The sequence below is a fragment of the Bos taurus genome, chromosome 21, assembly GCF_002263795.3.
Source record: "Bos taurus isolate L1 Dominette 01449 registration number 42190680 breed Hereford chromosome 21, ARS-UCD2.0, whole genome shotgun sequence".
In the NCBI taxonomy this organism is placed as follows: Eukaryota; Metazoa; Chordata; class Mammalia; order Artiodactyla; family Bovidae; genus Bos; species Bos taurus.
The window spans coordinates 58,842,543-58,859,345 of NC_037348.1; the positions used below are offsets into that span (position 1 = coordinate 58,842,543).

At 36.3% G+C, this 16,803-nt stretch overlaps 1 protein-coding gene across 6 annotated transcripts in view; it reads left to right on the plus strand.

The window, feature by feature from the left end:
* The window catches only part of PPP4R4 (protein phosphatase 4 regulatory subunit 4), a 104,153-nt gene that overhangs the window by 37,416 nt on the left and 49,934 nt on the right, over positions 1-16,803 (plus strand). For 4 of the 6 annotated variants that reach the window (XM_024982120.2, XM_024982118.2, XM_024982119.2 and 1 more), the window contains exons 3-5: positions 2,442-2,544; positions 15,979-16,126; positions 16,604-16,677. In XM_024982120.2, coding sequence (XP_024837888.1) covers positions 2,442-2,544; positions 15,979-16,126; positions 16,604-16,677 — 325 coding nt within the window. Of the gene's footprint in view, positions 1-2,441; positions 2,545-12,618; positions 12,723-12,828; positions 13,201-13,966; positions 14,054-15,978; positions 16,127-16,603; positions 16,678-16,803 lie in introns of those variants that run through there. The other 2 variants (XM_024982124.2, XM_024982122.2) reach the window with 2 other exon arrangements.

Genomic DNA, 16,803 nt, shown 5'->3' on the forward strand with positions numbered 1-16,803 from the left:
CTAAAAATAGCAACTGAATCTGAAATCAGTAGCCACAGAGTCAAAATCAAGGTGTCAGAGGGGCTCTGGGGAAGAATCTGTTACTTGTCTATTCCAGCTTCTGGTGGTTGTCAGCACTCTCTGGCTTGTGGCAGTATCACTCCAGTCTCTGCTTTGTGGCCAGATTGCCTTTTATTCTATCTTCTTTGAATGTCTCTTTTAAGGACACTTGTTATTTGGTTTATAGTCTACTGGATAATCCATGACCAGCTCTTTATCTCAAGATCCCTTTTCAAATTAAGATAACATTCACAGTTTCCAGGATTATGGAGTAGATACATTTTATGGGGGAGGGCACTCTTCAACCTGGGCTTCCCAGGTGGCTCAGTGGTAAACAATTCGCCTACCAGTTCAAGGCTGTATATTGTCACCCTGCTTATTTAACTTATATGCAGAATACATCATGAGAAAAGCTGGGCTAGAAGAAGCACAAGTTGGAATCAAGATTGCCAGGAGAAATATCAATAACCTCAGATATGCAGATGACACCACCCTTATAGCAGAAAGTGAAGAAGAACTAAAGAGCCTCTTGATGAAAGTGAAAGAAGAGAGTGAAAAAGTTGGCTTAAAGCTCAACATTCAGAAAACTAAGATCATGGCATCTGGTCCCATCACTTCATGGGAAATAGATGGGGAAACAGTGGAAATAGTGTCAGGCTTTACTTTTGGGGGCTCCAAAATCACTGCAGATGGTGATTGCAGCCATGAAATCAAAGACGCTTACTCATTGGACTCCAGGAGTTGGTGATGGACAGGGAGGCCTGGCCTGTTGCGGTTCATGGGGTTGCAAAGAGTCCGACACGACTGAGTGACTGAGCACACACACATATGTACCATTCAACCAGCTGCAAGTAGTACTTTTATATGCAATTTTATTTTCCCATTTTTGATCTTCTCCTCACCTTGGCATGGCTCTCCGTTTTCCTTCCCTTCTCTTTCCTTCTTGAATTTTGTCTCTTAAAGTATTCACTTAGAGAGTGATGAGAATAGTGGAAAGATTGTACTGACCTATATTTTGCAGGCTACCATTACTGTAACAGTGGCTCAGTGGAAAAGCATCTGCCCGCAACGCTTGAGACACTGGAGATGCGTGTTTGATCCCTAGATTGGGAAGATCTCCTGGAGGAGGAAATGGCAACCCACTCCAGTATTCTTGCCTGAAAAATCCTATGGACAGAGGAGCCTGGCAGGCTACAGTCTCTGGGGTCGCAAAGAGTCAGACATGACTGAGAGACTAAACAGAGATACTGCAGCAGGGAAAAGACTTTTTTTTCACAGCAGGGCAGCTTCATTTAGTCAGAATAAGCTGCTTATTAGCAGGATTTACAAAGCACTGAAGCAAATAAAATAATACTTGAAAACACTCTTTAAAAAAGCCATATTAAGGTCTTTTTTTCAGCTGTGCCACTTGGTATATGAGATCTTAGTTCCCCAACCAGGGGCTGAGCTCATGACCTCTGCGGTTGAAGCACGGAGTCTTAACCTTTGGACCACTAGGGAAGTCCCCTTGTTAAGGCCTTATATACGTGTACTAACAAATAATCCCATTTGGAGAGTTAACTAAAATCATTTTTACTTAAATATTATGGCATCAGTAATTAACATTCAAATTAGTATCAGTTAAGGATAGGTGGAATTTCTTTCTGAGGTGACACCATATTTAATGACATCTGTTATAGCTATGTTTCAAGTTACTTGCACAACTTATGTTGCTTAGCTTATGTTTTAAAAACAAGTAAGTTTTTGCATGAAAATGGTTCTTGAGAAGAATTTGAAGTATTTAGGCGGCTAGAGTATTACAGATTGTTTTGGTAACACTGTAGTGACCTAATGAATGCTGTATCAAAAAGGTACTGTATAAATACACCCTACTGACTTTTAAAAATATAGAGTACATATATTATTAAGTTTCTGGCAACTTGGAATCAGTGGAGTGCAACAGATAGTTTCATTGTACTAGAAGAAAGTTGTATGATTCTGCTATAGCTAATTTTGTTGCTGTCCCTGCTGTTGTTATGATTATTAGTATTTTACTATAGTGAAATTTACCAAATCTATTTTTATAAAGTATAGCAAACTGGCAGGTCATAGGGGAAAATGAGGTCAAATTTTAAAGTAAGTAATAATGGTCTCAATATTTTTTCAGTAAGACGTGTAGATAATCATGTTTTAGCATAAACATAATTAATATCTCCATGTATTTGTTGTAAGATTTACCTAATGAAATTTCATCTCTGGCTTAATTTTTATATCTAATTGATGCATTTAAAGTTTAAAATTGTCAGAAGTTTGGTGTTCATTATTAAAAGCAGTTGTTTTCAAGTTAATCCATGCTTTTTACAATGTAAATTATAATCACAAATTTATAGTTACAAATCTTAAATTTGTGTTTTCTTTGTAAGTGCTGGTCAGGATATCCAGGGAACAAGCGTGATTGCGAATCTTCCATTTCTGATGCGACAGAACCCTGCTGAGACACTTCGGAGAGTCTTGCCAAAAGTTAGAGTAAGTTGCTGTGAAATAAGATTTGAATTCATCATGTTTTCCCAGTAGTACGTTGTCATTGCCAGGAGAAAATTTCAGAGCTTTGGATGGCTGATCTTTTGTACCTAACCACTGAGTGGAGGAAGTATTATAAATATTTTGAATTATTTTGAAAATATTTAGAGAACTTAGCTGATGGAAATGGAGAAATCTAGATCTTAAACTACAAAGTTTTCTGTAATCATTTTCTCAGTAGAAACATTATGTTTTCAGTAGCTTAAAAAAATTTTAGTCTTATAAAATCATAGCAATCTTTTTTGGTATTCTGTTGACAAACATATTATTAATAGTATTTCTAGAACATTGATAATACGATTTAACTGATAGTCTTAATAGTCACCTTTTGGTGACTGCTCAAGAATCATCAAATAAAGATTGGATTATGGCCACTGCAGTTTTAGTTTTATATTTAATTCCTTTCTAAATTCCTTCAGATTAGTTTTCCTGCTACTAATAAAATGTTTGATCTACTAGAACTTTCTTTTCTTTATTTAATATTATTAATATATAATATTAAATATCTGATGCATACTATTTATTATTTATTTGTACCATATGCAAAGTGTTCTGTAATAGAACTTGAATGAACACAACAGATGATGCCTTTTGGGTCCTCAGGGAGCTTACCTACTAATGAGGTCAAGGAGGTTACATAGTACTGGGGGTTCTGTTTGCGAATAGTGAGTTTTATAGACTTTGCTTTGGCTTTCTGTTTGTTAACTTTAAAAAAATTTTTTTTAATTAATTTATATGTGTTTAAAATACTATTATTATGTGCCCTTGGGTTTTATTTTTAGGCATATACAGCATGCTTCCAGTGATGAAGATCAGGGATATAACATGTTATTTTTATAAGATGCCCAGATTTCTATTCAGACAGTATGGATATACTTTGTATATATATATATATTTTAACACATTATAGAGGTGAATGGAGAAATTGCTTTTTTTTAGTAGTGTATGTGATTCAAAAGCAAAGGAAGCTTTTTCATGTCTGTTTTTCTCAGCTCATTCTGTAATTTCAGTGGAATTAAGTCTATACAATCTAGGTTTAATTTCTCATTCAACTGAAGTGATATTAACTGACCTAAGCTTGTTAGTATGTCACCTGGGAATACCAGTTAAACACTTGTAGAAGGGAACAGGTGTAGATCCTCTTGACCAAGGAGTTATTATGCATAAGCAAATTAGATTTATAGCTCAAAATATTGAGCACACTGTACACTCTGCATTGAGCAGGCTGAATCTGGGCCAAGAGAACATGCTGCAAGTTGTAAGTTTCATAAAGCAAGAATGAAAGGTGAAGGATAGACAGTGGTGAGCTTTAGAGGTCTCTGAATTATTTTGAAAAAAAGTGTTTGCCGAAGAGTTCACATTAAAGTTAATTAAATATTAATGTCTAAAAAAAGTTTTAATTTCATGGAAATATATACAGAATATTACATAGAGAGTATTTATACAAAGAATCAAATGTTTCTGCTGAAACTATGTAACTGAGTTATAGAGGACAAGATTTTAGTAGCCTTTTAAAGAAATATTAAGTTTAATTCATAATACAGAAGATTAACTAAATAAATGCATATAAGGAAAATATAAACTAATGACTATATTATACTAAGAAAATCTTTATTGCTGAATGATTTCATTCATTTCTTTAATCAACAAGCAGCCATTTATTTAGGATGCTCATCTATCTTACCCTTTACTATAAAATGTAGAAAACAGTCCCTGATTAGATTCTGTATCAGGAAGACATAGAAACTATGGAAAACAATGAAAGAACAAGCATAGGGGATTATTTAATGTGTGGTTCTGACTTTATGTAAAAATGCTGATGAATTAAGCAAATGGGAAAGACTTTTTAATGGGGGCAATAATACTGACTTTAATAGAGGGTTTAATGTAAAATGTAGGCAGCTGAACATTTAAGCAACTGCACCTCAAATAATAAAACCTATGTTTATGAGCAAATCATTTAAAATCATAATGTTCAATATTAAGATTTATTGGTACGCATAACACCTTCTTTAATTCTGCCTTGCTTCTGTGAGTGGTGACTTCCAGGTGATACAAGTATGACAAAAATCACACAGAGCTGCTTTATTCACTTTTGCATGGCCATACTCTCTTAGCTAATTTTATAAAAAAGCAATCTTGTGTCTCAAAGTGAGCATTTAGTAATAATGGCTTCATAAATATTTACTGAGTACCTCCCACTGTTCTAAGCTCTGAGAAGACAGAGGTGAACAAAACAAGAACTTACCCTCAAAGAATTTTTTTAGGGGGGCGGGAAATAGACATTAAACAAGTGGGTGAGCGTGAAAAACAGAGTAAAGTTGGGGAGGGGGAGGTGGGGGAGTTGGGAGTGTGAGGGCACTAACAGCATTGGGAGGTCAAAGAAGCATCTCTGAGGAATTGAATGCTGAAGGGATGGGATAGGAGAAACAGCCATTTGAGGAGATGAGAACAAGTGGTCCAGGCAGAGAGAGCAGAAGGAGTTGGGGAAGTTCTAAGAGGTCGTAAGTGTGGTGGAGTCCAGTGGGTAAGGGTAGGTTGTGACTTGAAGAGGTTAGAGAGATGGTCAGTGACAGAGCGTGCATGAGTCATTCTTTCTTCGAACAGTGGAAGGCCTTGAAGACTTGAAGCTGGGCAGGACTTTGAGAAGGATTTATCCCGTTAACATTTTGCAGTGATCATTTTGCTAATTGTGTGGAGAGTAGATTGGAGTGGGAGGAAGTTGCAGCTCTAGTCCTTGTAGTATGTGAAGCTGGCTTGGAGCAGGAGAGCAAATTAGGATGACAGAGAATGGTGGATATATCTGAGATGTATTTATTGAGATAGAATGAACTTAATGACAGACCCGATGTGGGAAATGGAGGAATGACTTCCAGATTTCTGGATTGTTTCTGCTGGTTTTGAGTGTCTTGGTTGATAGTTTATTACATCAACAGGGAAAAATAATTTGAATACTTACTAATGCTAATCTTCTATGATTGATTCACTTTTCGAGAATTTAAAGACATGAATAATAAATATTTTGTGTAAGAAGTTAATCGTTCTCCAGATTCTTTTCACATTTATAGCAGTAGTATAAGCAGCTTTTTAGAACTCACACTGTACCTTATCTTTACCTTGAAGAACATCAGATGAAGTGATGCAGATTTTTCTGGCCTTATATATTATAAAATTTCACCAAACAAAATATTTTTAATTCTGTTTTTGTTTTGTTGTATAGCATATGCATTTCATCTTTATAATAATGTATTAACTTAAAAATGGCTTTTAAAACAGGTTGCTGTTTTCACTGTTTTAGAGACGAAGGAATTTGAGGTTAAAAATAAAATGGCAGAAAGAGAGGCAGGATTAGAACTGACCTCATCGTAGTATTCTACAATTTGCTTTCTAAATTCTATCCAAAGTGGACGATGAATGATAGTGCAATTAGATCACTCATCTCAAGGTTAATTTAAGTAAGAGTCCAGAAAGGAAACATTTTGACCTCTATTCAGATTCTTTAATTCTGGATATGAGACGTGTCTGAATGTACAGTTGACCTTTCAACAGCATGGGTTTGAACTGCTTGGGCCCATCTTTACTTGAACTTTTTCAGTAAATATGTACCGCAGTCCTTCATGATCAGGTTTCAGTTGAATATGTGGTTACCAAATCTAGGAAACAGGGAGGGTCCACTGTAAAGTTTTATTTGGATTTCCCACTAAGTGGAGGATTGGCACCCCTAAACCGTGTTGTTCAGGGTCTACTGTAATTACTGTATCTGTTTTTAATCCTAGGATATCTTTTGAAAAAGGAAGGCTTTTTCTGTGGTCTTTGTTGATTAAGTTTGAATTCTTCCTATGACATATTACATTGAATTAATATTGGATATTAAGATTTGATTTGAACTTTTGGTTGTCTGAAAGTGAAAGAATTTGTTTCACCAGCATACATTTCTAAAATACTGTGGTCCTTTATAAAATTTAAAATAGTGATATCATTAACCATGTGATATCAGTGCCTTCTTTATAAATCAAGCACAAAAAAAAGTCTCTGCTTGTTGAGTTATTGGATCCTGTTATTGTTTTTTCACTTACTTTGGGAACCAAAAGATATGGCATAAAACCATCTATTAGAAGATGTACAATGTCAGGAACAGATAGAAATAGCTAGCATTTGTTGAGGTCTTAAGATGGGTAAAGCACTCTGTCAAACATTTTACAGCTCTTTGTTGATTTTTTATCTCTTTGAATGCCCATGGCAGTTCTATATGGGTCACAACTTAGGTCAGTTAACTTTCCCAAAGTCACAAAACTAGCAAGTGGTGTGATGAGGTTTGAATAAGGAGTCTGACACCCAGGTTCTTCCTCTTAACTGCTATACCACTGTCTCATTAGCTAATCATGATGTCAATAAATAAGTAATATGTCATTTTAGTTCCTAAGCCTTAGTCATCTCTCCTCTGATTACTGTAGTAGCCTCTTCACTGGACCTGTTGCTCCTTTTGCTGTCTGGAGCCCATTCGGCCAGAGGGATCTTTCATTTATTTATTTATTTAGGAACAAATTAATATATTTATTTATTTATTTAGGAACAAATAAACTTTGACAAAGAAAACTGTGTATATTCAAAGTATACAATGCGATGATTTAATATATATTATACATTGTGAAATACTCACCCCTATCAAATGAATTAATACATCCATCATCTCACATAGTTAATTTTTTTCTTCAGAGAGATCTTTTAAAGATCTTTCAGAGAGATCAATCATATCTTTTCTTCTTGAATGAAAACTACTGAAGTGGTGTGGTAGGCAGAACAGTTCCTACCACATCCCGGAACTATACATGTCACTTTCTTTAGAAAAAGAGCTTTTATAGATGTGGGTAAGGATCTTGACTGAAGGAGATTATCCTGGATTATCAGGGTGGGCCCTAAATGCCAGCACATGCATCCTTAGAAGAGGAATGCAGAGGGAGGTTTGACCCAAACCTGGAGGAGGAAGCAGCATGAAGACAGAGGCAGGAACTGCAGTGATGTGGCCACCAGCCAAAGAAGGCCAACGACTACTAGAAGCTGGAAGAGGCAAGTACCTGATCCTGCCTAGCAGGGAGTGTGGCCTTGCCAACAATTTGATTTTGACTGAGTGATACTGATTAGGACTAATGGCCTCCAGAACGGTGAGAGAATACATTTCTGTTGTTCTAAGCCTTTCAGTTTTTGCTAATTTATCATACCAACCACAGGAAAGTGGCTCTGTGGTGAAGAATCCACCTGCCAATTGTAGGAGATGCAGAAGATGTGGAATTGATCCCTGGGTCGGGACAGTTCCTTGGAGTAGGAAACGGCAGCCCAGTATTCTTGCCTGGACAATCCCATGGACAGAGGAGCCTGGCAGCCTATAGTCCATGGGGTTGCAAGGAGTTGGACACAACTGAGCAATTGAGCATGCACATAGAGGAAAGTAATACAAGTAACTTCTCATTTCAGGTAGAATAAAACTCCTTCAGTTCTCTAAAATGACCCTGACTAGCTTTCTACCCCACCTACCATTCTTTTCTGTTTCTTCCATCAGGACAGAAGTCTTGTCAGTCTGATTTATCACTTTGTCCCCAGAATGTAGAAAAGTACTTGGCAAAAATAGGCACTCAAAAATAATTTTAAAACGAGCATTGATTGAGCTTAATATTCTGAGACAGTAAGTGTCTACCTGAAAGATCAATGACACATTGGCCTGAACCACTAATGGCATTCTTGGATGAGAAGTATAAACAGTCTATCAGTGGAGTGATACGGTGCTGACTTACGTTTCTAGGGAGACCTTTTTTGCGGGGAGGAGTGGGAGAAAGATACATATTAGGGAAGAGATAAAGTAGACTTAATCATATGAAACTTGATTATATAAGATCAGTATATGTGGTGCCCCCATCTTTTGATTCTGAAAAGATTTATCACTTCTACTTTTCTCATAAGTTTCTCCCAATGTGATTATTTGAGTATTTTATATCTACTGAATAAAAGTAGATCTAAAAAATTTTATTAAAAATTTTTTATAGACAACCTTTACTATGTAAATAAATATGTTTGTTACTGAAAGTTTTACCTACTCTTTAAGTTCTGTTTCAAGTGGTACAGAGATGTGGATCCAACGAAGATAGTAAAGTGAAGAACCCTCCCCGTGGGCCAGGCCTTGTGCTCAGCAGTTTAGATATATCCTCTTAAACTTCTTAACAATTCCATGCCATATATTTATTCTTGTTTGACAGTTGAGAAAATCTAGGCTGAAAAAATTCTGTTCGACTATAATATTTTGTTTAAGCATGCAATTATATAATTTATTCTTACAATACACCAAGGAAAAAAGAAATAGTCTTAACTAAAAGAGTTAAAGAGCACAGAGATGATACAAATTGCCTTTTCCTTTGGTTTGTACTTCAAAAATAAAAGTACCTGTCTTCCTCACTGCCCGAGATGTTTTCTGAGAAAAGTTAAAAGTTAAGTTCTTGAAAAAAGAAGGGTTTTGTAAAGGCAACACAGTTCTACATAATAAGCAGAACATGATGTTCCATACTCCCTGCAGGTCATAAAAAGCCCACAGTAGAGCAGGTCTCTACTGACAGGCTAAGCATTTAAGGACACTCTGATGTGAAGTAAGGTGAAGAAGAAAGTGAAGTTATTCCTGTAATGTCAGATTGATGGAGAAAATTTATCAGGGCCAGAATTGATCTTATGAGTAGTTTTTACAGGAAAGGAAGCATAAAATTGTGTAACTTATTCTTCCAGTTCACTAAGAAAAAAAAAAAGTAGCATTAACCAAAGGATTTAGAGAGCATAGACAGATGGTATAAAATGACTCTTCTCTGGTTTATAGCTCAAAAATAAAAGTACACTGACCACAATGCATTCTGAAAATAATATCTGTGTTATATCTTTTTATGTATATCCATAAAGACAAAATAGAGTAACATCATTAATTCTTTGATGATAGTAAATTCAATGAAAACATTGACTGTAAATATAGCTGTTTTCCGGACATATATAAAAATTACACAAGCTAGTATTCTTAATAGATCTAAAAATACTGCCTTTCAGTATGATAAATTCTAGTGGAGACCAGTGTTCTCACTTAAATTTCTTAGTCATTCAATCATTTGTTATTTTTATCCTGCCTACAGTAAAAATGAGCTGGAACTTCTGAATCTCTTAATTAGAAAATCTTTCTTTTCTGTGATAATGGGACCACCATTACTACTTGAATATGGTTTCTGACTTTAGGCATTTGGATGATACAAAGGATAATTTATGGATATGTTGATCTACAATCCTTGCAAAATTATAAAACTCAGAAGATATTCACATATTGTACCATAATAAAGGTCTTTGTTTGATTTAAAACTGTATGGATTTACTAGCCTTTTGGTAGTGTGTTGAGGTAGATAGCCTAGAAAATGTTCCCATATCAGAACATCTTGACACTCTAGATGAGGTCTCACAAGCATTCTTTTAAATGTACGGTTAAGCTTGTAAGACAGTAAGGCATATTCAGGGCTCAGAAACAAAATAGTCCCATCCACTTCTACTTAGGTATGTGCAGGAAAGCATCATTCCTGTTCTAACAATGATGGCTTGTGTTCACAAAATTCACATGATCGTAACTTTTCTCAAGCCCATCAGAAGTGGTCACAAAGAAACAAGTGAACTCTATTCAGAAGAGCTCTCTGAAGAGCAATGGGACACAAGGATGCTGACTTTCGACAAGAGTTTCAGAGGAAGAAGTGGGCACCAGATAAAATCGTTAGTAAAAATCAGCTAAACTGTTAAAACGTTTTTAAAGATTGCTATCCGTTTGGAGTAGCTCAGAGCTCCAGACACAAGGGAACTTGGCACTCACTGGTGGGCTCTTTGCCACACGCCCCCTTGGGCAGGTCAGGAGGCTGGAGAGAACCTCCTTTGGTGATGCAGACGTGACTGTTTGTTGATTCTTACTGGGGAACAGGGAACCACCCACTTCCTCACAGTGATGTGCGTGGACATATAGGGAATTTCAGCAGAAAGAATCGAATGAGAGTGCGTACTTACAGGATGACCAGATGCATTGCTAGCCCTGCCCTGTGCTATGTCTTCAGCTCCTTGGCTGTAACTAAATGGATATGTTTCAATATTGGAATGTATATCATCAATAGCAGTCCCTCAAAGGTAGGAAAACATGTCTTTGACTTTTCTCCAGTTTCTCAGAATACTTTGTGTGATGTTGGTACTTAATAAATAGGAGTTTCCTGGTGGCTCAGTGGTAAAGAATCCTCCTGCTTAGCGGGAAATGCAGGTTCAATCCCTGGGTTGGGAAGATCCCCTGGAAAAGGAAATGGCATCTCACTCCAGTATTCTTGCCTGGGAAATCCCATGGACAGAGGAGCCTGGTGGGCTGCCATCCATGGGGTCTCAAAGAGTCAAACACCACTGAGCAACTAAATAGCAACAGCAGCTTAATAAATAGCTGTGACTGAAATTAAAATTATACTATCAAAATTAGACTTTCATTGGCTTAGAGATTAGGATAGAAGGGGAAAGTGACTGACTAGAGAAAAAAGAAGGCATTACTTGCTTATAGAAATGTGTCACACTTTCCAGTGCCATCTCCCCCTGTAAACCGTTTATAATTTCTTTTTTCAAAAAAATGTTTAATAAAGTGGAACATTTGAAATGGTTATTTATAGCTCTTGTGTCCATTAGTTATTTCTTTGAAATGGGCACATCCTTTTTTTGCAGTGTTTTAAATTTTTATTTACAGTTCAAGTGTAAATCATGAAATTTCTGATGAGTCTGATTTATTATGTGTGAAAAATGACAGAGTTGTTCCAGCTCAAAGTTCCGTTTCAGAACCGTGGTCTTGAAATGCACTGATCTTTTTGGGTGTCCTGGTGATTATGCATGGCTGGATACTTCATTGCATGCTTGCAGTCATCTAGTGATAGTTTCTATTGGTACAGCTATTTCCTTTTTTGGAAAGAGATCTTCTGATATTTTTATGTGTACCTCCTCATGAACCTTGCTGATCACTGAAACAGATTAAAAGAGGGTAAAACACACCCTTTTTATTCCTGTCTGCTGCCTCCTCTTTATTTTCCCCTCTCAGAATTTGATTTTTGATACTCTCAACTAGTTCTCCCCATCCTTCATGTAAGTGTGGAACATGGCAGTGAGTGATCAGGGAGTGAATGAGATACTGTAGTTAAATTGTTAAAGATATTTCAGGGTTGGCGTTCCAATGATTCATATTTAAATCAGTTCTAAAGTCTTTTATAAATAGTATAATTATATAGTAAAAAGAGTTGTTCACTATTACTGTTAGGTACTAAAAATTCCCATACTGTGACTCTCAGAACCCCAGATATTTTATATGTCATAGGTTAATATTTTAATATAAAATATAAATACTAGGTTAGTATTTTAATATCTGCCCCAGGTTAGTATTTTCATACTTAACTCCCTATTATTTAATTTCAAAATAATCAGTGATGTTATCTCTAAAAATATACAAAGATACTTTGTAACTTTAGGATTCCTTTACCTTTAACAGCAGTCTTTACAGTAGATACGTTTATTTATTTTAAAAGTTTAGTTTCCAAATATGTGGACTCAAAATATTTGCTCTTTTGGAATAAGCCAGTGATTTACTTATGCTTCTCTGTGTTGTGACTGTAAAGAGAAAGGTCTTCTGGATGCGTATGATGTGGGGTTATTGGAAGCAGCAGTTTCCTTCTCTGCAGGGACTGTATTACGTTGTCTACAAAATGCTTTCTTGCAGCATTCATGCTAACTAAAGACTGAATTGAAACACAGAAGTGTCTAGTACATTTTCCTTCCTTGAGTGGGACTTGTTTTTTTAAATTTGAAAGTGTACCATTCACTCATTTATAAAATGTCTTATTTCATTTTTGAGGAATTTGAGTTGGAATGCCAGCCACACGATAGTATGTAAGAGGAACAGTAACCGGCATTAAGGCATGCACTTAAGCAATAGAGGAATTTACTTTTCAGTGTCTTCCAAGGTCCATGAGGATGCACACTTATTTACCCAGAGAGTATGGATCTCACTATGTTTGTCCCGAGGGTGTGACTCTGTGGAGGAGAAACAGGAACTGGTAAGTATCACGTTCTTATTGTATTATGTTTCAGAAAAATATGTTTAGAAATCAATTGAATTTTAGCATTGATGAAGTCTCTTAGTCTGTGCTGGTTTCTTAACAGTGGACAGTCCCAGATGTTGAAGTCAGCACAACAAGAGAAAAACCCAAATCCTGATAAGACTTGAGGATTTTTCGAAAATTAAATGCAAAATAGTTGGGGCATATGTTGCTGCGGGAGTCAAGACTAAGTAATACAGTAAGAAGATGTGAAGTTGGAGAACTCCTCCTGTTCCTCCTTTGCATAAAGTTCGCACACGTCCAAAACCCAGGACCTTAATGACTTTAAGAGGGGCAGAATCACATCTCTTGGAACTTAAAACAGCAGACTCATGTGAACTGGAATGCACACTGTGGCCCTCACAATTTATTTAAATATTTCTTTGCAAAGTGCTTTCTGTTTCTAAATAAAAGCTGTGCCTTCTGAAACCTGTAAGTGATGTATCCTGGCCACATCAAATCTTCTAGAAGTGTTTTCCAAATCCAGAATTCTTAGTTTGGAGCAAATGGCTTTTTTGGGAAACAGTATGAGAGGGGGATGTGGGAGGGTTATTTCAGAGACCAGTTGCTGCTCTGCTTTACACCTTATCATTGCTTCTCTTTTTCTTTTCAGCCTGGAACTCTTAAGATACATAATTGAAAAAAGCTTGTGAAATGACATATGTGTGTGTGGTACAAAAGTTTAAAACAAAATGCAACAGAAATCAGCCACCCTAATATGTGATCAGTTTTCTGGGAATGAACCCCACCATGTAGGCATCTGCCAAGTCTCTGACACTACCACCTACAGACTCAGGGTTGATGTAAGCCATGCCTTAGTAAATGGTGACGAGGAATGCAGAGTCTGTGAGAAAGAATTCAATCCTTGGCTTTGGCATTAGGCCAACAAAGCTTAAGTCTTAGAGTTGCCGATGACAAGCATGCTGGCCTTGAGCAAGATGCTTGACAGCTCTGTGTCTTTCAGTGTTGTAGAATGACATGTGTTATCTCCTAGTCTGATGCCTGGCAGTGGTCCCACCATGCTGAATTAAGGACTCTGGGTACATGGTCTAAATCACGGTTACAGAGACATTGGGGTAGGGAAAATGGCAGGAACATCTCCATACTGACATGATAGAGAATTGAGAATGCATTTCTATATGATCCATTTTTGCTTTGCCTTATATCTAATTCTCCCAATCCCTAATCTTTAGGACTCACTTCAAAATCTCTTGAAGCCAACTTTTAGGAGATGTGGACAAAGTGTGTGAAGGGAGAGAGCCACAAGAGCAGGAAGTTTAGGTGAAAGGGTAAGAGATATTCAGTCATCCAGCAATTACTCACTGAATGCCTGCTGTGTGCCGTAGGAGTTGGGGATACAGTAGTGAATCAGACAAAATCAGACAAAAAAATTCAGTAGTCATGATGCTTGTGTTCTAGACGTGGGAGATAGACTGTAAACAAATGACTGTGTTGTATGTTGGATAATGGTGATGATCAACCCAGTTGGGTCATGGTGAGGGCTGGGGCGGAGGGGTGGCTTTCAGTTTAAAATAGGATCATCAGGGAATGGCTCACTGAAAAGGTGATGAGAGTAGAGGCTTGAGGGAGTTCAGAGAGCCGACTGTGTGGAAATCTGGGAAAAGAGGAAATTGGGAGGCAGATCTTTGTAAATCATTGAAAGGGTTTTGACTTTTCCTCTGAGTGAGTTGGAAAACCACTGGCAAGTTTTGAGTGGAAAAGTGACATGATCTGACTTGAGAAGAATCTCTCTGGCTGCTGTAAAGAATGGATAATAGAGAGGCAGTGATAGAATCAGATGCTGATGAGCAGGTTATTGAAGTAATTCAGGCTGGAGATGATGGTGGCTTGGACCAGCATGGTAGTGATAAAGGTGATTGATGGTCAGATTTGGGGCAGGATTGACTGCTCATTTGATTATGGGAAGTAAGCAACTGAGAGGAGTTAAGGATGACTCCAGAGTTTTAGGGTTGAAAGTTGGAAGGACAAAGTTATCCTGTATTGTTTACTGAGTTGGAGAAGATAGGAGAAGGAACAGGTTTTGGGGAGAGATGGGTTCAGGTGATGAGACTCTTACCAGATATCCAAGGGTGCTGTAGAGGAGACAGTTGGATATACAGTGGTCATTATGTAAATGCTCAGTTTGCACAAGTTGGTAAGTCATAAAACTTCTATGTAAATGATTTAAATCAAATCTTTAAGAAGATGAAGCCATATCTATGTTTTATATATTAGGAAATAATGCAGAAAGACTAATTTTCCTAACATCGCAGATATGAAACTTGGTTTTATGGATGCAAGTTCCACATCTTGTTCTACCAAGTTTATTAGTTATAAAAATAGGCATACAGGGGAAATTCCAGTAGTTACCGTAATTGATGAAACAAAGTAATGCTTTTGGCTATATTTATGTTATGCACATCTACATAGTCTTCTAGAGAAATACAGGTGAGACCTTGGTGAGGTTTATATGAAAGATAGGTTTTCTTTTGTTTTACTCTTTGATTTGTTAAACTATTCTAATGTAGACTTTGACTTTAAAAGGTGAATGGAGATGGTTATGGATATAACTAATTTTTTTTTAAATTTTATTTTATTTTTAAACTTTACATAATTGTATTAGTTTTGCCAAATATAATTTTTAAAAACATTCTTATATTAAGCAAAATTCTTTTTAAAACAGTTTATTTCATAGTAATTTGTGTTCTTGTCACTTGTTTAAAGGGGAAAATACATTTTCACAATCATAAGTGTATTCCTTTTTTATAGTAAAATGCATAATATTTATTTTTTGAAGCAGAAATACAAGTAATAAAAACACATGCAGTTGTCTAAGTTTTGGCATTATTGTTTTCGGTGGGGTGGCAAACTGTATAATACAAATAGGAAAACAGAAACTGAGATCTGTTAAAATGCCAATTCTATTATCTAAAGGTGTATGTACTTTTTGTGATTTTTATGCAGTAAAACAATGGAGTGCTATAAATTATCTAAGACATTTAAAACTTTATGTGGTCTAATGAGTTAAACAATCAGGAGCAGATTAATGTAGTTTTCTTAAATAAAGTATTAAGAAGAAGTACCTATCCTTAAAGGTCATATATAGTTATTTTGTAGAATATGACTGTTTGGTTTCTATGACCTTGGATTTAAAAAAAAATTATAACTTCTGATCTCTCATCTCTGTAATAGCAAACTCTTTCTGATTATACAGGAAGCCCTGCATGTTGCAGGGGTGGAAATGCAGTTAACGGCTGCAGTGTCGTTTTTGACCATCCTGCAGGACGAATCGGTGTCCGTTCATACCTATGCCCACTCCTTCCTCCAAGTCATCCTACTGCACCTGGAGCACAGGGACGCAGGTCAGGGGCCTGGCATGCTTCATCCTACGTGTACTAATTGTCGCTCATATGTGGCTGTGATCTTTGAGTCATGGTAATTGAGTGAGGCTGTTCTCCCTAAGAGTTGGTCAGTGGTGTGACTAAAATTCATGATGGCTCATTTTGGAACAATCCACAAAATTCAGTGCTGTTTGAAGCCTGAAGACCCATAGTTTATGCTTTCTTCTTAGATTTGCTTCTTATACAACACTTACATTTAATTATAGTATAAGAAAAAAGTACACTTTGGGTTGAAGATAACCCCTTGATATTATTTTTTAAAATATCAGTGTTTTCCAGATATTGGCTAAGACAGAAAAGCAGAGAAACTTCTTATGGTAGCAATAAAGATAATTTAATTATTGCTATTTTATAATTAAAGTTTGTTGTAAATATTAATGGCTAAGTTGAAACTGAATTTGTGAGATAGTTAACTTATGTTTTGTCTTTGTCATTCAGGTGTCAGCAACGCATGGCTGGAGACTCTTCTGTCTGTGATAGAAGTATTGCCCAAAGATACCCTAAGGCATGAGGTAAAACTTCTATATATAAATTTTAATATTTAAGTTACTCTAAGGTTTTTGTTTTTTGATAAAAATGGTATTTCAAAAAGAATAGTTATTTCCTACTCTGAAAGCAGCGCATATTCATTATAGAAA